Genomic DNA, 24,754 nt, shown 5'->3' on the forward strand with positions numbered 1-24,754 from the left:
AACCACACGCATCAGTAACTGACTCAAAATGATTCAAATGCTGCACTGAAGTGCCAGCAACTTTTGCAACACATTATTGGATTAATATCACTCCAATTGACAAGCGTTCCATAAAGGCAGAATCCACTCACCTGCATCTCTGGTATCAATGATTAACTCCGCTGGCTCAAACGTGCGAGCCTCACTCAGGCCCTGGCCAGACACGCGCACACGGCTGGCATCGGCAATCTCCGACTGGTTGATCATGACAGAAATGGGGCTACTGGGAATATGCCGTCCATTTTTCTTTATATTTACAAGGTGCTCACCAATCTCTTTAGGCACAAAGGAAACACCTAGAGAGAAGTGACCATGGCGAAAGGAAATGAATGCATAGATTTACTACAGTCTGCCCACAACCTAGTCTCAGTAAGGAATTTTTGCTGCATGACATGAATCAAGTATGTCCGATCATGTGTAGGGGAAAAATGTCAGTGGGAAATATTTGGTAATACTACACTCACAACCAGCTGAGGAACTGAGTTTTCCCCACTGTAACACTTACCCACATGCCCATTACGGAGCATCTTGAGCAGGCACGGCTCCTCCCGGCCAGAGGGTGTTGTCAGTGAGGCAGTCAGCTGGCTCAGGTCCAGCTCACCAATGTCTAATGGGATATCAGCAGCAGAGCCCACCTTCAGATGGGACATGCGCATGGAGTCATCTCCTGTAGACAAAGATAAAGACATCAAGTTATGGACAGCTGAGTGTATACTCCAGTATTCAAGACAGAATCTAGTCAGAGTCTCTGTTGGATCTTGCCAGATCACCATATGGTAACGGTCATCAGTTCCAGTCCTGTAGGTCAAGTGTTCAGCATAGTTTGTTGATTTACCTGCTCACACACTTGACTCACCTCACCTGTTAATAACTATGTTTACTTAGCTTATGAGCTGAGAGATCACCAAACTGAATAGACACCAGCCCTCTAGGACCAAAAACTGATTACCTCTCCCGTACAATTAAAATTGGGGGCAAAATTTCCCATCTACTCTCTGACCTGTGATCTTTGACACAAAAGGACTGCCGGGGATGTGCTTGTCATTGTACTTGACAAGGATGTTGTAGTCTCCAGGCAGGACAGGGAGGTAAGACACAGTGCAGGTGCCATCTTGGTTATCAGTGCAGCTGATGTCTGCCTTTGAGGGCCCCTCGATGGCCAAAGAAAGACCACCTGAAAAAGAAAAGAAATAAAAATAAATTTGCACTTCAGCACCTTTCCCCACTTCTGCAGCATTCCACCAAACTGTTTCAATAATGAGTACCAGTACATGAGACAGAACCTTTGTAAAGCAGAACATGTGAAATTCTGAACTCTGGTCATTTCAATAGGCAACATGTATAAAAAAACAGAACAGAATGCTTCTGTACCTTCTCCTGCATCCTTGGTGTTGACTGTGAACACTGCTGGCTTATTGACCATGCCATGAATCAGACCAGGACCATAGGCTGTCACATGGCCACTGTTGACGTAATCCACATAGAACTGCAGTGGGCTTCCTGTCAGTGAAGAGAAACAGTTGAGATTCTGCCTTCTTACTGTCCGGGTTTAAAATGCTTTCTATTTTGCATCAACCTCTCAGCAATATGTTGCTTTCCAAAAGCTCCAATTACAAAATCTGTGCTCTTTTCTTTGTGGCTTGTGCCACCACCAATCACTGAATAAAATGTATGGCTAATTTAGTGCAGCAAGCATTCTGCATTGAATAGTATTGGTATTTACAACACTAGAATAATACTAGTGACAAGTACTTAGCCAAAAAAAAAAAAAACCCACACACACACACACACACACACACACACACTCCTCTAATTTGATTTTGTCTGCAAAAAGAGTGCATAACCATAATTTTCCCTGGAGCCACTTGGTTTTTTTTTTTAATCCCAAAGCATTATAAAGTTCATCTTTCTTAATGTACAGTTTATATTCTATACAAGGTGAACAAGCTAGATACCACCGCTTCACTACATTGTATGTATAGTATACAAGGTTTTCAACAGGTAGTTTGATGTCCTTAATTCCTCAAAAGGAAGGACAGGCACATTACATTTATTTGGAGAGCCCCCTAATGTTTAGATAAACAGTCTTACCTGGAATATGTATCCCATCATATTTGATGTCCATCTCGTGCAGTCCAGCCTCAGTAGGAGCGTATTTCACTGTGACTGTGCCATCTTTATTATCTGTAATGTCTGGCTTGGCCACTTTGCCAGATGGCATCCTCACTTCACCTGAGAAAGATTTGGTATTTCATTTAAAAAAAAAAAAGCATCCCAATGTCTCTTCAAACAAGAGTTCAAAACCAAATATTAGAACTTGCCTGTTATTTCTCCCTTCTGGATGGTGAACGGAATGACCAAGTCGAAGGGTCTCAATCCAGCCACATCCAGTCCATTCATGCCCAGTGGTCTGTCTGTTGCCTGAGAAATAGAAAGAAAGGACAATACTCCGACAATAAGCAGGGGTAGTGAACAGATTTAGCCATAATCAGCATGGTCTTAAGCCACCTTGATCTTAGATAATTATATCTGGATTGAAATATTACTCAAGTCTGATGTTTACAACAATGAATAAAAATCAAAACATTGAGACAAGGGGGAATTAAGACTGGAAGGGGGGGGGGGGTCTCAGCTTATCAATAATGGCGTAAAGTGTTCAATTATCAATTTGTAAAACATAAGTAGCAGAAGTGAAAACACTAAACCACAAATGACAATCAAAACAAGAAAATTCCCATCCCCCCAAAAAAGGAAGAGATGATGGTAATGATTATGACGATGACGCAGCCACCAACACTGACACTGTGAGAGAGAAATGACGTCATGACGAGAGAATGAAAGCCCATTTCGTGATTCGGTAGTCTGGACAATAGTAGAGTGAAAGCCAAGCAGACAAGACAGTGACTCACAGGGACATACCACAGGAAAGGAACCAACAATTATCTGAACAAAACCACAAGATGGTCAAAAAAAACAGAAGCACACAATATATGATAAACTTCTGACATGGTCCCAGCCATTTTGTTAAATGCAGACTTCCACATTTATTGCCTTCAAAATGGCTGCCATTATCTGAATGGCATAAAATTGAGAGTGAGCTGAATAAGACCCTACACCTGCAGGGAAAGAACAGCAGCTGGAGAATGGAGACAAGAGACAATGTCAATGATGGACAAACAAGGGCAGACATGATGAGAGGGAGAAAGCAGGGAGTGTCAGTACCCATGGCTGGCCCATGTTGGGCGCGTAGGCGTACTGCGGGACCTGGGTCTGCTGCATAAGTTGTTCAGGGGAGGCACCTTCCAAAGCCTGAGATAGGATGACAGAATCAAGCGTGAAATACTCCCAATACTCAAAACATTCACATTGGTATAGATCAGTCCTTTGGATGGCTGTCTGGGAATGAAGTCCGCTCCTGGCTTGGAATTCTGTCAGCAAAAGAATAGACCTTAGCCTATTGGAATCTAATGCCCTATGAAGCTTTTGCTGGTTCGGTTATTAGGGATGTCTGAATAAAAGTGTTTATCTACTGAAAGGCTTGAAAGACTGCAAATGAGTATTTTAATTTCTACATTGAAATATGCCCTCAAGTATGTCTAATGACTGAGCTGCAACTTTTGTTTTTATAATAAAATCAGACTTTTTGTTACAATTGCATATATTTATTAATTTTAATTTAAGCTACAAGTGATGAATAAAACATCACCATTATTTTTGCTAGCCAGCAAACTCCTTTAATCTCACTGGGAGCAGCTGACACTGCAGAGCAGTAGAAAACTTTGGATTCCTCCTTCTGCTTCAAAAAAAATGATTAAAATATATATTATTCAAGTGATACAGTTTTTAAATAGAGTAGACACGCCTGTATCACTACTACTCATCAGGTTAATGAACTGGTCAGTGTATGTGAAGATGAAGACCCCTTTGGCTCCTACGTACCATGACCTGGAAGGGGCTGTTGGGAATGTGCTCTCCTCCAAAGCGCACACAGATGACGTATTTCCCAGGCTGGGGTGCTGTGTAGAAGATGTCAAATGTTCCATCTTCATTCTCAACCACGTCAACATCCACCTCTGTGCCATCTGGAGTGCACACTGTGCAGGTCACCTTCCCCTTCCCAGCAGCCTTTGCGTCCACGGTGATGACAGTCTGTTCCCCAATCTGGATAGTGGGACCAACTCCAGCACCTGGTGAACACCAGAAAAAGATCACCTTCAGTCTCTACAGGTGGCCAGTTTGTTCATTTGAGCTTTAGAATCTACCTCCCTACAGGAATATTCATTCATTCAACCATGCATGCTGCCTCATCACCCTGTGACACTGTGGCAACAGACAGAGAAAGAAGTTAGAGCTGAAAGGCCGCACAATTTTGATGGTGAATTATTTGAGTGATCCTTATTTGAGTTAAAGAACTGCTCTTACTGAATTGTGAGCACTGAAGAATAACATCTGAAACAGCCATACACTGAACACAAAAGAATCTGAACACAAAGTGCTTCATTAGAATGCACCAAAAGAGCCTTTTCTGATTAACGGTAGGAATTCAGATTAACAAAACTGTGCAGCCCACTGGACTGATAGGTTTTTAAATATTAAAACATCCGCTTGCCAGTTTGTCTGTTACCTCAGTTGTCTGAACGCTACCTCTTTGAACAATACTACGTCCTGTTAATAATACTATCGTTAATACAGACGACGTTGTCAGAGGAAAAAGGGCTCATTTATTTTTAGTAACCCCAATGCTGCATTCCACCATACAGGCATATAAAAGCCAGACTGAAGTTAGTGATTAGTCTAACATCACTGATAGGACATGCTGTCTACTACACCAAGGAGAGAGGAGGGGGAGAGAGAAATGGGCTGACTACCCGACCCCAAAACAGTCCATAGAAAACCTCTATACTGTATTCTTTTTCTAGTGTTAAATGACCGCTTGAAAAGGAAGTCTAGCACCAAGTTATTAAATACATAAAATAGTAAAGCTGATAGTTGCTATTGAAAGCAGGATGGTGCCATTCTGCATGCAAAAAGAACCGAGTCTGGAGCAGAGACATTTTTCAAAGCGCTTACCCAAACCGTGACCTCCAATTGAGACTGAGAAACCGTGAGAAGCAGAGAGCGAAAAAGTGAGAAGTAAAAATCAGGACAAAATACAATAAAAAGTGTGCTCAAAAAGAATAAAAGAGAAACATTTATAACAAGTGGAGAACAGAGTGTGCTGAGAGTGTGAGCAGCTCTGCACAACAGGTGATGTGTCCGAGTAGGTGACAGGGTTGAGAGCCACACAAACATGAAATGGCTCATTTCTAATGGGCCTACAAATGCCCAGCATGATTTCTAAATTAAGACAATCTGGACCACTGGTCAAATTAAATACAGTTTCCACTGCTTCTCTTACAATTAATCCAGTGATTACATTTTTATGCATGATGGATGACAGGTCACTTTATGAAGGCCATTCGCAACTTTTTGCCCAAAACAGTTCATATACAGACTTCTGTGCATAAATCTCATTTTTAGAAAAGAGGTTATTTCCAAAACTGCAATAAGTTATTGACAAAACACATATTACAACACTACCAAACTGTCCAGAGACTTACTCCATTTACTCTAAAGGTCCACGCAGATCTGGGTGTAATGTTATTAAGAGAGGCCTACCTGTGACTGTGCATTTGCTGGCATCTCCTGTTGGCAGAGCTCTGATGCGGTATGGAGAGTATGGGATTTCATCTCCACCATACTTGATTAGAATGGTGTAGCGCCCAGTCATATCAGGCACATAAGACACCAAGTATGTGCCATCCTGGTTATCACGAATGTTTGCCTTTTTGGGCTTCCCATCTGGATCCTAAAATGATCAAGAACAGAACAGAAATTTGGCACTGCTATTGGCTCTATATTCAAAACTATCCATGTCTAAGTAGCATAACTAAATGTTTATTTCTGGGGTAAAGTACATACAGTGATCTGGACAGCCAGAAGTCCTTCTCCTGCATCTTTGGCATCAATGGTAAACTCCACTGGCAGACTGGCAGGCACACCAGTAGTATTGAGTCCAGGGCCACTGGCACGGACCTTACTGGCATCGTGTGTGGGCAGAACTTTCACCTTATAAGGACTGAAAGAGAGGCAGAGTATGTGAGAGAAGGAAAGAGCAACGGAGATCAAAAGGGAGGGAGAAAGATAGCAGTGAAGTAGATAATTTTCAGTCATTATGCATTCTAAGTAGGACCATTTACACTCAAGCTTAGCATTGGGAACAGCCATGGGTTGCAGGTCAAAGTAATTGAATCAGTCATTAACTTGCTAAGGGGTGCTGTACTGGTAATGCCAGCAGACGGCTACCACAGCCGTGAACTGCTGTCCGTGCCTTAATTAGTATAGAGCAGTTAGCGCTACCTTCCATACTCCTTAAGATGCATCATGTTACCTTGATAGCCTCACATTCTATTGACAGAACCATTTCCATTAGTGCCTGTGAATGGGACACTTTCCTTCTGAGAGGAAACGTACTTGCAAGTTTTTAGTGCATGGTATTAGGAATTACTGGAATGGCCATGTACCTGCGTGGTATTTCTTCATCAGCATACAGTACATTAATAGTATATGGTCCCTCTCTGGTGGGCACATAGCTCACAGTGTGAGTCTGATCTCCATTATCGACCACATCAGCCTGCTCCACAACACCTGCACAACAGATGTCAGAGGGTGGAGGAGGGAAATAATGGCTTCAAATCAGTTACACTGAAACAAATTTGAAAACTTAACTGAATTTGTATGCAACAGAAAGACAGCACCCAGGCTCTCTTACCTTTGGGTCCTTGCACTCTGACCTGCAGAGGAGCCATGCCTGCTTTACTGGCATCCACGCTGAACACTTGTGGGATATTGGCCCGCACATTGGTCCCAATACCCTGACCCTGACACTTCACCTTTGTGGGATCAACAGTATCGTGGACAGGCACAGAGAAGGGGCTTCCTGCAAGAGCAGATAAAGCAAGAGAGGAAGTGTCACTCCCTGCTAAAAGGAAAATGTAGTGACAAAAGCACATAAAATTAGGGGTGAAGAAAGCCAAAACACCAACCAGTGACTGGTTGGCCTCCATAGGTGACGTTGAGGTTGTAAGTCCCTGGCTCATATGGTATGTACTCAACAGAGCAGCTGCCATCTTTGTTATCAGTGCAGGACATCTTTGCCTCAGAAGGTCCCTCCATGGCCAGGCCCAATCCTCCTGTACCAGCCCCACTAAAAAAAAAAAGAAGAAACAGAAAGAGGAGGCAAAGATCAGACAGGAAGAGTTTGAACTCTCTGGTTATTAAAACCACTCGTTATACTACTACTAACCGGGTTTCAACAGTGAATTTGTTGGGTTTGTTGGTGATGCCAGCCTGCAAACCTGGACCATGCACCCGCACACGTGCTGGGTCACAACCTTCGGTCACAGGCACACGGAATGGACTGTTGGGCACTGGGGCATTGTCATAGGAAACCTCCACACTGTGAGGACCTGTCCATATAATACCAAAATACTGTGCCTCAGGACAACATTAATCTTCCCAAACCACAAGATACTCATGTGCAGCAGCTCTAAACTACTTTATCATGAATGCAAGATTGTATACAAGACCAAAGGCTCACCTTCTTCATAGGGAGTGTACTCCACTTTATAGGTACCATCTCCCAGGTCCCTGATGAGGGCTTCAGTTTGGTTGCCAGATGGGTTGTTGATGCAGGTTTTGATGTGCTTGCCTCCAGTTTTCGTAAGGGCTCGGGCATCAACAGTGAAGTCTGTGGTAGCCTCTCTGAAAACCCCTTTGGAAAACAATTCCAAGAAAACAGAAAACATGGCTCACAAATGAGTCATAACTGGAGCAATACAGATTCATAATTGACAATAAATAAAATAAAATACATATATACACAGCATAATCCTAAACAGGTGGTAGAGAAAGGGAGACTTCTTAATTATATTCAGGTCCAATGTACTACCTTTGCCTTCAACTCCAGGTCCAAACACCTTCACACCACTGGTTTCTACAGCTGGCTCAACATTGAGTCTTGCAGGGAAGTTTGGCACATCTTGGCCACCGTAGCGAATGGTCAGGGTGTAGGCTCCAGGGTACAGAGGGATGTAGGTGATTGTGTAAGTTCCATCTCCATTATCCTGGATATGGACCTCTGCCTCAGTACCATTATCAGAGATGATTTCAATGGTCAGCTCAGCTGGTCCAGCATTGGTGCAGTCGACCACAAACTGGCCTGTCTCTCCAACTTTGGCTCGCTCCAAACCTGGGCCTGAGCAGCGGACCTGAAGACATTTGGAGATAAATTATTTGCACCAACAAATTATTACTGCCTTAATTCCTACTGTAACTGTTGCTTACCTTAGATGGGTCAGTGTGAGCCACAGCCTCCACAGGGAAGGGACTTCCTGGGATGGGGGCACCATCATAAGTAAGCTCCACCTCATATGGCCCCTTGTCTCTGGGGATAAAGCGGACCTGGCTGGTCTCTGGGCTCAGACCTGGCTCCACCTTACAGGGCACTGCTTTACCAGCAGGTCCAGTAACCTTTGCGCCAACTTTACCTTGACCACCTGCTCCCTTTGTCTTCACTGTAATATCCTGGTCTTTTCCAACAGTCATCTCTGAAGAAGGGAGAACAGGCTTAAGAGAAACCCTAAAGAGCTTGAAAGTAAAAGCATTAACTGAAAAGTTATGTGAAATAGAAATGGAACAGGAACGTGACCACATACTGTCTCCAAGGCCTGCAACCTTAATCTTGCCCAGATCCAGGGAAGGAGCCACGGCCACAGCAAAGGGAGTCTTGGGAATGGGGTCACCGCCATAGGTCACATTTACACCCATATTTCCCTAAACAGAGGAAGATTGACGCATGCTAATGCCAAAGTTGTATCTTTTTTTGATCGGGTCAAGCATGGAAACTGGACAGATATTCAGATCTGCTGATCTAGCAGGAGAGTGAATCTGTCCTCACCTGTTGCACTGGGGTGTATTTGACGGTGTGTGTGTTGTCATGGTTGTTAATGATGTCAAAGTCCCGGACGACCTCTCCCTTGTTGGGTCCAGTGAACTGAGCATCCAGCTTAGCTTTGCCTGCTCCTTTAGTGTTCACAGTGAAATGAGTGGGCTTGTTCAGTTCCACACCTAGAAAACAGGTGTAGGGAGCACAATTACTATCTCCGCCCATCGATGGCAGGTCACAGCATAACACAGGCTAATAGGCTTTTTTTGTCCATTTTCTCACCAGTGCGGCTGAGACCAGGGCCCTCTGCTTTGACTTTACTTGCATCATGAGAGGGATCCACTTTAATTCTGATGGGTGTCATGGGAATAGCCTAGGAAGAAAACAGTCAATATATACAAACATGTATGCGTAGGGTCAATGTTAAGGTACACCAACATGTATATACTCCATCAGATGCAGAAAAAGCATGCGCTACCTGATCAGCAAACAGAACCATGATAGTGTAGCTGCCAGCTCCTGGAGGAGTGTATTTAACTGTGAAAGTATCATTATCATTTCTGATGATGTCAAAGTCTATGTCTGCCTCTGCTGGTCCTACCACCCCTGGAGCACACTTAATCCCAATGCTGATGTCACCTACAGAGACAGTAAGGAAGTATAGCCGTTAAGGAGAGAGAGATTACTTGATAAGCCAAAGCTGTTGAGCAGGTCTCTATATGGTCATACCCTGGCCAGCTTCAGAACAGTCCACTGTGAAGTACGTTGGCTCATAGGCCTTCAGGCCTGTCTTGGCAACACCAGGTCCAGATACTTTCACCTTATTAGGATGGCATCCTGCTCCAATATTCATCTACAGGTTAAATAAAGTAATAGTCCACACATTAAATAGATGCTTCAAAACTGCAAGGAGGAAAAACACCAAAATTTTCACATTCTCTATGGGAGTGTAATAACTATTTTATCAATGTTAAACGATGCCACAATACTAATTTCTGAGCAGGTCACATCAGTACTTGAACACTAAACAAAACTGCAAGCTTCATTGGAGAGCATGCATATCAGGCTTTGATAATTGGATTTAGTGCAATGCAGTATGAGCACAATTAGCATTTCACAAGTATTTTCTTAAATGTGCCACTACTGGCAAGTTTGGTCTGTTCCAGCTCATTGATCCTCAGAAAAACTAAACTGAAATACATATTGTGCATTGACAAAACATGTATTGTGATTATATTTCTGCCATATTGCCCATCCCACATGCTACTGTGGATTTTTGTGGCTCTCACCCTGAAGGGGCTGTCTGGGATATTGACTCCACCCCAGGACACCATGACCGTGTGTTTGACGGGTTTGCGGGGTGTGTAGCTGCAGGTATATGTCCCATTGCCATTATCCTTCACCTGCACATCAACTGGGTTTCCATCTCGGTCCTAAGACAAGAGATTTATTATCCCACTGTTTTTAAGCCCAATTTAAGTTTTTACAATGGTTGAGAAAGCATACCTGAGCCTGAATCTTTAGAGGAGCTTTGCCACCCAGTTTGGCATCCACTGTGAATTCAGCTGGTTTCCCTACAGACAGACCACTGCTCTGAAGACCAGGGCCATAGGCTTTCACCTGTAATATATTGGAATAAAACAGTCAGCTTTTTGGCAGCACCTTTCTGAGGTCTCATTACAAACAGCTTGAGAATGCACATACCTTGTCAGGATAAAAGTCTCTGTCTGGTGCTGGTTTGATCTCAGCCATGAAGGGACTGTGCTGGATGTCCTCATTCTTACAGAGCACATGCACTGCATACTCGCCTGGCTCTGTGGGCCAGTAACGAACATCACAGGAACCATCGCCCTTATCGTCACACTCAATCTTAGCAGGGGATGGGCCCTCCACAGAGAAGCCTGTACAGGAAACGAGTTGTGAAAGAACTGGATTGGATGACCACACAAAATGTCTTAACAACATAAACTGTGTATTGCATTGAGAATTTGAAACAGACTGCAGAAGAAACTCACCCAAAGTACCAACATCATCTCCAACTGCCTCCACCACAAAATCAGCCGATTTGCCCACAACGCCACTCTCCAACCCTGGGCCCCATGCCCGCACCTGCTGTGGCCCTGCCTCACTGCCCACCTTCACCTCAAAAGGACTGAGAGCAAAGAAATAAGAATATAAATGAGTGGACATAGGACACAAGACAGTAGAGGCCAACAGCAGAGCCATCGTTCTAACCTGCGAGGAATATGCTGGCCACCCCAGGTGATTGTAATGATATAGGTTCCAGGTGTAGTGGGGTAGTACTCAAAACTATAGACTCCATCTCCCAGATCCTTCTTCTTACAAGGCTCCTCTAGACCCTCTGTTAAATCACACAATCATATTGGTAATATGATCAAAATATATGATCATGTCCAATTGCTAGTCTGGAGCTTCACTCACTAGGCCCTTTGATTGTGACCTTGAGGTCTCCAGTGCCAGCTCCTTTGGTGTAGACCTTAAACTCTGCAGTCTCCTTGATCCGCAGGCCTTTGGGCTGCAGACCACGGCCCTTGGCTCGGCACAGGCTGGGGTTACAGGCTGGAAAATGAAATGGAGATATTAAATTACTACATGTATTGCAGACCGTGATCCACACAGTTAATTCTCTGAATGGTGAGGTTTTCAGAGACAGACAGGAAAAGCCAGGCAGTGAAGATAGAAGGCATGGAGTGGCAAAATTAGATATTTTTACATGCCTGTCCACATATAGGCAAAAGAGGAAAGGAACAAGGCAAGAACAACGAAGTATAGCAGGAAATAGGATCTTGTCTTAGTGTCTGATAAAATGCTATTATTAACACCCTTAAAAATGAATCACCAAGTCATTGCATGCTCTTGGCATCCAGTTAAATAAATAATACAAAATATTGGTGTAAATGTGTTACACTACAAAAGCATAACATGCATTTTAGGCCTCTTCTATCTAGAATGGCATGTCAATTGTAAGTGAAGCAGAACCACTATTTACAAGAAAACATGCTAAAAGGAAGCATGCAAAGTGAGCGAAGTACCCAACAATCCAAAGAGACAGGAAAAATCACATCAGAGGCCAAGAGGCTGATCCACAGAGAGGAGAGGAGAGATCAGCAAACAGATGACAACTGTCCTTCAGAAGAAAAGAAAATTGGTGAAGAAAAAAAGTCCAGAAAGGAAAAGAAAAAAAGTCAATGCAGAAAGACAGAATATGCGAAAAAAAGTCAGCAGAGAAAGATTACAGTGAGGGGAAGAGAGAAAAAAAAAAAAAAAAAAAAAAAAAAAAAAAAAAAAAAAAAATCAAATTCAGACCCCAATTCAGACGTAGCCAATTCCTTCTTTTAAACTGCCACTAATGCAACATCATTGGACAGCTGAATGCACTTTGAGGAAAGTGCCAACCACCAGTTCTGTAATGTCAGCTGACATACACTGGCTGATTAGGGCAGAAGGGGGGACCATGCGACCCACCCAGAGCGATTGAGGCCAATTATGCTCTATTGAACTCCTGGTCACAGATGGCTGTAGCCCAGATAAACCTTTATAAAATCCTTCAAGGATGACCACTCTTTTGTATCCCCCATCCTCTCTATCCTATTTTACTGTTGGCTCCTCACCCTCTCCTATGTTGACTGTGTAAGGGCTCTTGGAGATTTGTCCTCCAGCAAAGGTGATGTAGATGACATGCTGGCCTTCCTGGGTGGGCTTGTAGGTGCAACGGTAGCTGCTGTTTCCTTTATCTTCGATGCTGCACTCTACAGTATCCTTCTTGCCACTGGGGTCCGTAATTACCACCTCAACTTCACCAACTCCTGCACCTGAGAGAAGAAAAGGGGCAACAGGTTTAGAACATCTTAAGTCTTCTCCATTTTTGGAATGATCATATCCCCAAACTAATTTCTGAACCAAGTGACCTAAACTGTTTCAAGGATCTCTGGATTATTGCTTATTTTTGAAGATTGTCAATGATAAATACAGTACAGAGAGCAATTACCAGCAGTGTAGACATCAAAGTAAGTGGTCTTGTTGGCAATGTTGCCTACAGCCTCCAGACCTGGACCTTGGGCAGTGACCTTGCTGGAGTCTCCCTGAGCCATCCCCACATCCACCTCAAATGGGCTCTTTGAGATGTGCAGCCCTGCAAACAGCACGGTCACCTAAGGGGCAGGGAAAAAGTCAGAGGTCATCAGTGAAGCTTGTTTTAAAGTTTAAACCTTTAGGTAAATGTGAAGTCTGCAATAAAAAAAAAAAAAAAAAAAAAAAAAAAAAAAAAAAAAAAAAAAAAAAAAAAAAACACACACACCACACACATCATTTACCTTATGTAGCCCAGTGACTTTAGGAACATAGACTACAGAGTAAGTGCGATTCTTGTCATTGTTGGGAGTGACTTTAGCCTCCTCGCGGTGACCAGCGGGATCCTCCACATAAACCAACACCTCTCCCTGGCCTGCGCTAATTGTTTCCACGGTGAACACAGCTTTTTTCATCACCACATTACCAGTTGGCTCAATACCTGAACAAAAAAAAAAGTAATCCTGAAGCATCCATGCTGTACTACATACACATGAAGTTAAACTCAGATTAAACTAAATTAGCAGACCAAAAGCAGGGTAGAGCACTAGGCCTTGATAAGTTATGAATGTACCTGGTCCATAGGCACGCGCCTTTTTGGGGTTGAGTTTGGGGCGAAGTGGGGCACCAGGCTTTAGCTTGGCCTTAGGGAACTGCGACAGGTAGGTCATGACAGAGTGCTCGTCCACATTGGGATCAACAATTTCCTCAGGAGTGATAACCTAGCATAGTGGAAAAATTACAATTTAATACACATCACCTGACACCAAAAGGGGGAAGGAAAAAAAAAAAAGTGTTAGTCATAACAGCAACAGTCTCATAGGAGACAGACAGCTCACAAGACCACAAGGCAGTCTGTGGCACAAGCTGATGGGCACTGACATGCGACAGCAGGAAACTTTGCCAACCACACTTGCAACTGACAGCACGCAACGTACAAAACTTGACATTCAATCGCCATGAAACTTTGCCTACTTCAAAACCTCATGGCAGTTTCACTCGTATAGAAGCAAAACCAGAGAGAGAGAGAAAAAAAAACCCAAAAAAAAAAAAAAACACCAAGTTGTAAAGCAAAATGCAAAATCAACAGCCACTCATATCAGGCAGGTCTTTACTGGTCTTGTCATCTTATATTTGACTTTCAAAATAAATCTTTCCATGTCATTTTTTTTGTAATTGCTTTAGTTCTTTCCCTCAACTTACCCATTTAATGGCTCATAACTAGCTTTTCTTTCTTTTCCACACTGGAGGTACATGAGTTTTTAGATCAAGTTATTTGTGGGCATTTTTTTTATTCAGGTTAGTTGACAATGCATTAGCAAAGAAGTTTAAAAACAATAAACACTTAAATTGTGAAGTTTTAATCTCTACAAGATATTTAAGCTTGTTCAGGATCTGAATTCTCAGTCACTGAAGGGAAAGTGAAGAGAAACGAATTTTCCCTGGTACTCAGCAGGAATTGGTTGATTTCTCTTTACTCGTCCAAGTTATGACAAAACCACATTGGCCACAAGAATGAACGACTGAAGAGTCACATGAAATTCAATAGATAAAATAACGGTTATTTCTGGAGCAAGCATTTTAATATTCAAAAGGGGTGAATTATGCAATTGATAAGTTATGCGCCATGTTAAAATCTAGACCTTAGAGAGATTAACTGTAACTATTATCACCTGAGGAACCCCCAGCCACTCATCAGCCTGCTGCATGGCCTCGCGGGCATTGTCCACAGGCTTTGTTTGATCCCAGGAGTCCCAGTCCGGACACAGACCTGAAGGGTTACCAAAGATCTTTTCATATATGGCTTGCATCAAATCAGAATAGCAGTTTAAATTCAAGACACGAAGACAACAGTAGGACCTGTTTTCAAACACCCAAATTAGCTTTACTGGTAGCTAGTAAGTTCACCTCACCTGGAGCACAACTGTCCACCAATGCTCCCAGGGCTTTGCCCGACTGCCAGTCTCGGCTGAAGTTGGTGATTGGCAGTTCGGGCAGCTTGTTCTGGATCCAGCCCAGGAGCCTCTGCTTGGGTGTCTTCTGCTTGGCATCGTCCGTGTCCTCCTCCTCATCCCACATAGGCATGGAGATGGAATAGTGCAGGATCAGTGTCCATATCAGTCCCAGGATGAGCTTCAGGTTCCCGTCTACTATGGCTTTACTGTCTGCAGGGGACAACAGGGAAGAGTAAGAGTTAGATTGGCAGAGAGAGATGGAAGGCATGGAGTATATGAAGAGAGGGTTGGTAAAATAAATGTGTAAAATGATTCTAAACCTAACCATAACATGATATCTTTGACGAGAATGGTGAAAAACAGTTAACATGAGCTAAAATGGCAAAAATTCTAGGTAACCCAGTCCAAAGCACTTTTATATATTGAGAGAGAACCACATTAACAACTGAATCAGTGTAAAGAGTAAGCAAACTACTGGCTGATATCATTACTAGAATTTTTGGTTATCAGCTGCAGTTTGAGAGTCAGGCCCCATTTTTGAAAAATAATTATAATTAAGGAAGCATGGTTTAATTCAGCAACCAAAATGAGTTCCTGTTTGCTGGTACAGTCCCATCTTTGTACTGTTCCAGGACAAAACATCTGTCATTTTACTGTGGCCCATGGACCAGCAGAGGTAGAACACGGCAAGCTTCTCCTACACTCAGTTTTGAAATAAGTACACAACACCTAAACCCAACAAAGATAGCTAGTGTGAGCAGTTATAATCAGCATTCACACTTCTCTTCCACTGTACCTCACAAGACGCACCCATCCGGCCCTTAGTGTAGTTGGCCATTTAGAACATGCTCCCTCAGTTGCAAAATACTGATGTAACAGACAAGCTAAGGACACCCAGATCCACTGCTGACACATGGACACATGCAAAAGACAGAACTGTAAGAGGATGCATGCTGGTCTGGGCTGATGTTGAGATGGATGTAGATAACAAGGGTGATTACTGGCTGTTAGCGCAGTTATGTTCTCAGGGTGGGGTGGGGAGAACTCTTCCTGTTCTAACTAAAGCATGCTTCACTGAGGACAGACTTTAATTCTCCACGGAATCCTTTCAGTACAGCCCCAAACTATTGCTCCACTCCCAACTGGAGTAAACTTGGGCAGGATCAATGAATCATCGTTATGGAATTCAAGCCCAGTGGATGACAGCTCTGTCCTATAGCAAAACAAATCCCCATCCCCAAAATACAAAACAATTTCAAATAAGATTTTACTGCAAATCATTTTGGACTATTTGTTGTTCATATGTTCACACCATTGTAAAGGGGCAAGCAAGTAAATAAATAGACACTGACAGAACCTTGTCAACAGTTTTAGTACTGAAACTACTCCTTTGAGGCCTCACTGGACTTGGACACAAGGCTTCTTTTTAAAAATAAGTAGCACGTAGTAGTCATGCATGTCTTCAACTGAAGCATGACTGTACTACAAGGTTCCCCATTTTTTTGTGAAGTAGATTTACCAGGGTTTTATGGCTTAAATGATTTCCCTACAGGACTAATTTTAAGCTCAGGGTTAAGCTGCAAAGTTTCTCAATATTTAAAGCCATCACTGAGGTTGCGTTATGTGTGATTAATGAAGCCTACAGGACGGCTAACTTGCGTTAGGCTCTGTATATTCATATGACCGTCCTTCACCAGTGAATGCCGTTTATGCAAGCATTGTTTCACTCCAGACTCAACATTCTCCTTCAGAGATGACCAGCAGGCTGAGCCAACACGGCCCTCAACCCAAGAGAACAGAAGAAAGGGTGAACACATGTAAATGAAACCGCCTTAAATAAAAGCCTTGAACACTCTGTATATTTTGAAATCACAGGACACTTCTTCCTGCTCCTGCCCTCCACTACTTATCAAACAGTGCCGTTCCGCCATGTAAAATAATACACTTGCAAATTTTTTTGTTTGGCCCCAATTTTCCAGAGTGTGGCCTACAAACCTCAACCCCCCCCCCACCCAAAAACACCAAAGTTTGCAGGAATTCAGCTTGGTTTCTGGACCACGTGAACCATCTCGGATCAATTTTCTTTCTGAATAAAAGATGCTGGAGATGTTTTTAGGCCACAGGGCAATAAAACGGCATTCAGAGTTCCCAAAATAAATTAAAAGCACTGTTACCCTCCAAACCCTGGAATGGAGACTGGGGGGGAAAATAAGGCTATTTGCTAGCATGAGGTTTCTTTTAAAAAAAAAAAAAAAAAAAAAAAAAAGCTCCCCCACCCCCCTGCAACTTTACCGCCAACAGCCACATCTGTAGCATAGTCAATGACAAGATACTTTTGACTCTTCCTTGTGCTTAAAAATGATAGAACACCAAATCAACAACACTTCTACAGTAGAAGCCAATGGACAGGCGCTGAAACTTCCATTGAAAGTTTACTTTTAGTCATTGGTTTCTTTTTAAGTAAAGCTAAATCATTCAACTCACTCATGTAATAAAACCACTCATTACAAATACAACAGCTAGAGCATTCCTTTAACAACTGGAACCTCTAGCTCATAATCCCCATCTCAGAAGGAAGTGGAGGAAGAAGTCTGAGCAGGACCAGGCCCTAATGACTGCAGTCGCCCTGACAACTCTGTATGTGAGTATGCATCAGTAACAAACACACAGAGACAGACAGGCTGGGTGTGTGTGTGTGGTGAAGGAGAGAGTGATCTGCTGCCTTGAGCAGGTTGGAGCTTGTTAGAGGGATTAAAGCTCCTAGTCTGAGCTGCAGTGTGGAGAGGGTGTGGCCAGCACCCCTGAGCACATGTAAAAGCACACTCCAGGCTGGCAGCACAGCTGGAGATGGAGCTGCTGATCCATTGCTGCTCTGGCGCAACATTCCTTTAACTGCAAATCAATTCGATTCACCCACAGACATGTTTTATAGGCTTAAGTGTAACTGCTTTCTTTGTATCTCAGCCCCAAACTGCATCGGCAATGACAGCCCTCATTAGGTAGAGGGGGGAATGAATGGCTTGCCTAGCCAGTACAGCTGGACAAACTCAAGACATCGCTTTTGTTCCTAAACTGCTGCAGTTAGCACAGATATTCATCAGGGGTAAATTAAAAAAAAAAAAAAAAAAAAAAACCCTGAGTCGTATTCATCACCACTTCTGAATGAGACAGTTCATTACTCATTCTGCAGATTCCTGGGAACTGTGAACCATAGCACAGAGACAGAAGGGCAAGAGTGTGGGCATCGGGGCCTGAAGTATTTGTTCGAATCAAAGAGACTGGTCAGATTCAAAGTATCCCCAACAGATCCTGCATACACATGCTTTAGTTTCCTCCCTACTTTATTCTTCCTTTCTACTTTTAAATCGTAATTGTTAAAAACACACAGACTGAGGTCACTTGCCTTATGAAAGTGATGACCCCTCAGGTATAGGAGGACAGCATGGACTATGTACAATTGACCCAGCTTAAAACACTAGGATGCCTGAACACAGCCAATGCATAATCCAACGATGCACTGATAAGCAGATGCAGGTGTCTGGTGGTCTAAATCAGCCAAGTCATACACATTTTTAAAGTGTAAAAGGTTACAAATGCAATAAATAAATAAATAAATAAATAAATAAATGAATGAATGAATGAATGAATGAATGACTTTAGCACTGTAATACCATGTGAACCACACTTTCTGCTACAGTAATTCATGTAATTAGTCTGAAATTAGTCAAATCTTAACATCTAATGTAAATTATTAAAACTGTCCTTACCACTAGAATTAATACTGTCTAACGTAACACAGCAGACAGGATCATCAGTAATGACTTGGATTAATTTTCCTGTTGGTTGGTGTGGTTTGGTTTTGGACGACTATCGAGCTCTGGTGGGTTCAGGTTCAAAGCTCTTTAAGACGTAATGTTCTTAGCCTATACTCTGGTTCAGAATTTACATTTCAGGGTTGTTTAAAGCTCTGGTTAGTGTGTGTTTCAGGGGCACTTGTGTGTTTAGGAGAGTCAGGGGGCTGGTGACGCACATCATAGCAAGCATAAAACATGACTGGAATCCCCACCACACCAGTCTCAGGGCCTTTTTTGGACATAGATGGCCAAACCATCAAATTCCCAAAACATGAATCGCACAGCTGAGAGAAAGAAGGATGGGACATGCAAAAACAGAGGAGGAGAAAAAGGAGAGACAGAGCAAGCGAGAGAGATAAAAGGAATAGTAAGGGCATCCTAAAAGAAGCTAATCTCAGAAAGCTGACTCATCAGCTCTGGATAGGAACACTGATATACCTCAGGATATTCCCATGACTCAGTGTCTCTGGGCTCACTGACCAACTGCAGCCAAAGTGACATCAGCATCACCTCCAACCCCACACCCAGACCTCTGACGCACCACGACATGAGCCTCTACATACAATACAGAGGACAGGCACAAACGACCATCCACCAGACAAGATCAGGGAGAGGAAACCGTTCAGGTTTGGTCCAGAACAGGCTACTGATTTTTAAAACCTTTCAGAAAACATTCAGAGAAACATTTGACTCAATTAAAATTGGAGTCACAATTAAAGCCCAGTGAGGGGGCAGTAATGCTAACAGCATGGCACCAAGGGGGGGGGGGGGGGGGGGGGGGGGCTAGTGTGCAAAGGAAATTGCTCACATTCCAGTTAGGTCTTATCACCAAGTCCTGGCCTGCTGGCTAGACAAAGACACAAACAAACGAACCATGGAAAACATGCTTCATCAATAACCCCTTCAGCTTACGGCCCAAGTGGCAACTGCACACAGAACAGCAATGTTACGTTCATGAGTCAGAGACATTTACAATTGAACTGAAACAGAAAGAAAGCCACAGGTACAGCCAACGTGTCACGGTCCTTCTACTGTTTTAAGAAGTCCTCAAAAAAAAAAAAAAAAGGAAAGAACCGTTGAATGGTGAGGAACACCATGTGGTGCAGTAACACTGAATGGTGCTAGATTGACACATACAGGAAAGCCTTTTCAAAATACAGCCTAACCAACACACGCTTTTAAGAGCATGAGCTCCACAAGCAAACTTCCTCTTGCTTTCCTTTCTGCTGCTTCCAAATGTCCCTCCCTCCTTTCCAGCCTTCCTCCCTCCCTCTCTTTTGGAAATGTTCCCCTTGGTTTTTTAGCCTTAAAAGGGCAGAAGCAAACTTGATCCTGGCAGTCCAGCCATTCCCCTCCACTGTGGTTTCTGATTACAAGGAGGGAGGGAACAGAGTAAGTGAAGGAGGGAAGGAGGGAGGGATGCAGGGAGAGCAAGAAGGAAAAGGAAAAAAAACCTAGAACAGTGAAAACTGCTGTGTTTGGACTTTTGTAAAAACCCCATACTGACAGAGCTGGATTGTCATTTGGCTCCCTTCGTTCTGTGTCAAGCCAAGTTCCAGCAACCAGTCCACATCGCTTTTACAAAACACACATACAGTGTATACAACCATGCAAAACATTATCCATATTACACCCAGCACACTCGGCCCTCCAAAGTAGGTGTCTAATCTTGAACGCATTCCGACTCATGTTCTGGGAATGCTGTCTGTTCAAAAATTCCAGAGGCTAAATTGACAAGACCTGACTTTGTTTCATAGTATTTCAAGTAACCAATGTCCACTCAACAAATATTGACTACTATGCATCGATAAGCTGCAGCATATCCGTTAAAGGTCTGTCCTTATGGCACAGCAGGACAGAACACAAGGGAACACCATAAAACCCAAAGTGCCCAAATCCTTCCATACCATCTCTATTCTATATGCCTGAAACAGTGCAGTAATAACGGAAGTAGAGCTCAAGCAAGCGTGTATGAATGCCTGGCCATCACTTCAGGTGCCTGCTGGCAAATAAGAGTGAGCCATATCACCCTCTAAGCAATACGTCCAAGTCCAGCACTCACTTCTACTCCCTTGCTCTTAACTTGCACCTCTCCTTCATTTGCCCTCCCCCCATCTCTCCCCTTCTCTCAAACTGAATAAAGAGAAAGGAAACCACAGTTCTAGTCCACAAGGTTTGCAAAAACATACCATCCCTCAGTATTAGCTTAACAAGTGGTGCCAAACTGAACTGTCCTTATCTGCTGAGTCTCTGTGGAAAACAGAGGCACCAACATAACAGCAAGACTACAGCTTGCCCTTTTATCAGTCTTGAAGCTACCTCACCGTTTCAAACTGTGACTACAGAGATTTAAGGCTTCAAATTCTCCTTGAGGAAACATGTAATTGTAATAGTCTTCATGTGGTTTGCCCAGCTGCTGTCTTTGAGATTCAGTGTCCCCAGGAAAAAAACATCACTTTGAAAAGGTTTCACATAAAGGGCTGCATTTGACTCACTGAGGAACAGATTCGTGCTAAACTTTTGTTCTAAAATCTGACGATGAGAGTTAGAGACTCAAACCAAAAGCAAAATAACTGCAGGGGAGAACTTGTACCAGGTGCTTTCCGCCGTGTGGTTGGTATAGTAGTGTGGGTGCCATGCTCTCTCACGCAGACACACCTCCCTTTCTCTTTCCACATAAGACATTCAAAAACTCACTCAGTTCACTTCAATTGCCTGCTTTTTTATATATATAAAGCATCATCCCACTTTCTTTACACCAACTCCTCCAGTTACACAGTACGACTCTAAACCTTCAAGACTGCACCAGTTCCTTGAGAAAGGACAGAGTGAAAAGGAAATCCTGCAAATGGGGTTCCGAAAGGAATATCGCAAAGCCCCTACAGGCTGCCCCTAGCACACTATACATTATGGGTAGGGCATACAAGACAACAGGAGTTAAGAATCTAAGCTAAACAAACATGCACAATATTCAGCAGATAAAGACAACTACAGAGCTGGCACAGAGAAAGCACTCAAAGGAAATGCATCTGTAAGATAGCAAGATAAGGGTTATCACTGTGGAGACAAAGCAGTTATACAAAAAAGTATTTATTCAGAGTAAAGTCAATGGAAGACTTTACACATATATAGTCAAGCTTTCTAGGTTTGGCACTGATCTCAATGGTCCCATATCAACCTTCATGAAGCACATCTATTATCTAACACTGAGAAGTCTGACTAGGTGACATGCAGGGGTTGACAATGCACATTGTCTGGTGTCCCAGGCCACATTTAAGCCACTAAAAAAAGCAGAGCTCTTTTCCTGATTTTCCCTTCTTTAAATAAACCATCTGATCAGCTTAATTTTTCATTCATTCATTCATTCACAACTATCCACCACTAATCACAACACATGGCCTGGGCAACACCAAAAAAGAATTAGCACAATATCTTCTTGTTAAACACATTCCGCTGAAGCTTAGACTTACTTTTAGCTTTGAGCATTAAGTGATTTCATGAAAATCTTTAATAAAATTATTTATAAAATAATAAATACCTCAGTGTTTGTTCATAAACTGTTTTAACCCTTACTCTAAAAGTTGTGACTTCAAATACATGCATTTATGGGATCCTGCTGGTATGGGTTCATGGCTGTTTCTCTTTAAAAAAAAAAAAAAAAAAAAAGGCATGAATGTGCCTGTTTTTACTAAAGTTTAAAATAAATGTCCTATTCAAAGCAACAACCTGGCTGAAGCATGCATGTTACAGTGAATAATATGCATACACACTAAGTATAAGAAGTAAATGTTTCTTTAATTCTGGCCACATTCTTAATTTTAGCTGTAAAAATTAATTGCCTTGATGGCCCAAGTAGAAATTTGTAGCTGCCTTTGTACAGGACAGGAGTGAGAAGTAAAGAACGATGCATCTCCACAAAGCCTATGCATCACTTCACAGATCAGAGAACTACTTGGTTCACACCCATATCACAGGACAAACCTTAAAGCTGAAAACATTTCACTTCAGCAAACCAGCTACAACTTGCCACACCCTAGGGCCTGATCTATTGCAACAACTGGGAAACTGTACTTGGCAAATATTACTTCTGCCTTTGATGCTTTTCATGGGAACACTTGTTATTTTTTTATTTCTCAATTATTTGAGAATCTAATCAGCATATCTAATCAGCATATCTAATCAGCTTTTTCCTTCTCGTCCTTAATGAAGACCACTGACTTACTGGACACAATTAGTATGACCTTTTGAATCCATGCATCAACAGAAGACTAAATTAACAAGCTTATTGAACACTTGTAGTCGCAAAGCAGTTCACTAGAGTGCACTTCTTCCTCCAGGCTCCCTCAATTATCACTTTAAAAAAAAAGGGCTAATCCTTAAATGGTTACATGGGTCTCGTGAGTCTCAGGCTCTTAAATTTTAAAAAGTAAGGTCAATTCAAGTCCTGTCCTGATCTGCTATGCAGTAAAACTGTGGCATGAAGATTGAGCAACAGGGTGTCAGAAGGCAGCACATCATGGAGAGCCACACCCAGAGATGACTGAGTGAGACAGACAGCACCCTCCCACTTACCACTTACCACTATCTGAACTCCAACCATGCTGCATCTGCTGAGGCAGAAGGAACCTCTGCACAAAAATGCATGAAAGCACCCATCTCCCCATGCTGCCATGCTCGTAAAGGGTTTTCTCTGATCAGGGAGAACTTTGTAAATGGGACATTAAGACTAGACTGCCAAGCTACCAAGCCAACTCCATGGGTGATAATCTAAAGAGCACTGCTCCTGTTAGTGAGATAGCAAAGGTATGCATGTCTGCATATCTTTGAAAGCTCTCAAAGTGAATACCAGAAAGCTCTACAACTCAAATCGTAGGTCAAATGTTGGTGAAACAGCTAGTATCATGTAGATGTATCAAAATTCTCCAACAGCAATCCTTACCGGTAAGCACAAGCAGATGTAAAATGCTACAATGCATCACCTGAGGTTTTAGTTCCCCAAGTCTTGGCAGTCCCTGGCTTCCTTGGCTTGCAACAGCACAACATAAAATGTTAAAGTCATCCCCTCGAGGGCCTGTTGAGAAACACTGCCATGGCATAATAGATGAATTCAGTCTCCATTCCTACCTAAATGCTGAATACCTGGTAAACCAACATTCAGGAAGCCCGGCTGTGCCATCAAACTCTCTGAACTGAAGCTGTAGGCACGTTCCCACAAAGTAAACACTTAACCAGATAGTGGTCCAAAACATGGAAGCAACATTTGGAAGCGCAGACAAGAGTGTGAAAATGTGGTAGCTGTGGTTTTTCTGGAAAAGGGGATTTGAAATCGAAACAGGAGTGCAAGAAACAAACGTCTTCTCAAATAAATGCTTTCAGCATCCACAATATAAACAGTGTGAAGGCTGTTCCACCTTAAAACAAATGGATATTTAAATGCAATTCAAATCGGCACATGGTCCATCCACTCCTTCCAGCAGATCCCATTTTCCAACTTTAAGCTCCATAAGGATATAAGGACAAATGTGTGGTATCCCTGCAGCACAGCAGAGTGTTATGCCAAAAAAAAATCTCAAGTCATTTTCAATCAAGTCTGCTTGTATTAGATTCACTTCATTTAAAAATTAATAGGACTTCCCAAAAAGGCCCCACACTTGAGAGATTTTGTAAGAACACACAGATGTGCACACTGTAGATGTGCAAGTGTTCAGACAAGCAGTGACAAGACTTAAATAAGCCCATATAGGATTTATTGTTTGACAGTGTAGCCAGCAAGATAAGATCAAATGACAGGCTGGCATATGTGGCTCTGCCCAATTTAACCTTTATTTATT

At 42.7% G+C, this 24,754-nt stretch overlaps 1 protein-coding gene across 4 annotated transcripts in view; it reads right to left on the minus strand.

Moving 5' to 3' along the window:
• The window catches only part of flna (filamin A, alpha (actin binding protein 280)), a 35,668-nt gene that overhangs the window by 4,622 nt on the left and 6,292 nt on the right, over window positions 1-24,754 (minus strand). The window contains exons 3-37 of one of the 4 annotated variants that reach the window (XM_017712728.2): window positions 15,028-15,279; window positions 14,788-14,885; window positions 13,689-13,836; window positions 13,360-13,556; window positions 13,035-13,197; window positions 12,658-12,858; window positions 11,468-11,605; window positions 11,261-11,387; window positions 11,041-11,177; window positions 10,730-10,926; window positions 10,532-10,645; window positions 10,315-10,458; window positions 9,755-9,878; window positions 9,504-9,664; window positions 9,308-9,398; window positions 9,038-9,207; window positions 8,796-8,913; window positions 8,425-8,687; window positions 8,030-8,348; window positions 7,679-7,852; window positions 7,385-7,547; window positions 7,125-7,285; window positions 6,851-7,018; window positions 6,603-6,726; window positions 6,001-6,157; window positions 5,698-5,887; window positions 5,110-5,133; window positions 3,979-4,226; window positions 3,262-3,348; window positions 2,361-2,460; window positions 2,131-2,271; window positions 1,411-1,539; window positions 1,040-1,213; window positions 545-706; window positions 132-335 (exon numbers count right to left, since the gene is read on the minus strand). In XM_017712728.2, the coding sequence (XP_017568217.1) occupies window positions 132-335; window positions 545-706; window positions 1,040-1,213; window positions 1,411-1,539; window positions 2,131-2,271; window positions 2,361-2,460; window positions 3,262-3,348; window positions 3,979-4,226; window positions 5,110-5,133; window positions 5,698-5,887; window positions 6,001-6,157; window positions 6,603-6,726; window positions 6,851-7,018; window positions 7,125-7,285; window positions 7,385-7,547; window positions 7,679-7,852; window positions 8,030-8,348; window positions 8,425-8,687; window positions 8,796-8,913; window positions 9,038-9,207; window positions 9,308-9,398; window positions 9,504-9,664; window positions 9,755-9,878; window positions 10,315-10,458; window positions 10,532-10,645; window positions 10,730-10,926; window positions 11,041-11,177; window positions 11,261-11,387; window positions 11,468-11,605; window positions 12,658-12,858; window positions 13,035-13,197; window positions 13,360-13,556; window positions 13,689-13,836; window positions 14,788-14,885; window positions 15,028-15,279 (5,568 nt within the window). The remainder of the gene's footprint in view (window positions 1-131; window positions 336-544; window positions 707-1,039; window positions 1,214-1,410; window positions 1,540-2,130; window positions 2,272-2,360; window positions 2,461-3,261; window positions 3,349-3,978; window positions 4,227-5,109; window positions 5,134-5,697; window positions 5,888-6,000; window positions 6,158-6,602; window positions 6,727-6,850; window positions 7,019-7,124; window positions 7,286-7,384; window positions 7,548-7,678; window positions 7,853-8,029; window positions 8,349-8,424; window positions 8,688-8,795; window positions 8,914-9,037; window positions 9,208-9,307; window positions 9,399-9,503; window positions 9,665-9,754; window positions 9,879-10,314; window positions 10,459-10,531; window positions 10,646-10,729; window positions 10,927-11,040; window positions 11,178-11,260; window positions 11,388-11,467; window positions 11,606-12,657; window positions 12,859-13,034; window positions 13,198-13,359; window positions 13,557-13,688; window positions 13,837-14,787; window positions 14,886-15,027; window positions 15,280-24,754) is intronic. The other 3 variants (XM_017712730.2, XM_017712729.2, XM_017712731.2) reach the window with 3 other exon arrangements.

Source organism: Pygocentrus nattereri, chromosome 9 (assembly GCF_015220715.1).
Source record: "Pygocentrus nattereri isolate fPygNat1 chromosome 9, fPygNat1.pri, whole genome shotgun sequence".
In the NCBI taxonomy this organism is placed as follows: Eukaryota; Metazoa; Chordata; class Actinopteri; order Characiformes; family Serrasalmidae; genus Pygocentrus; species Pygocentrus nattereri.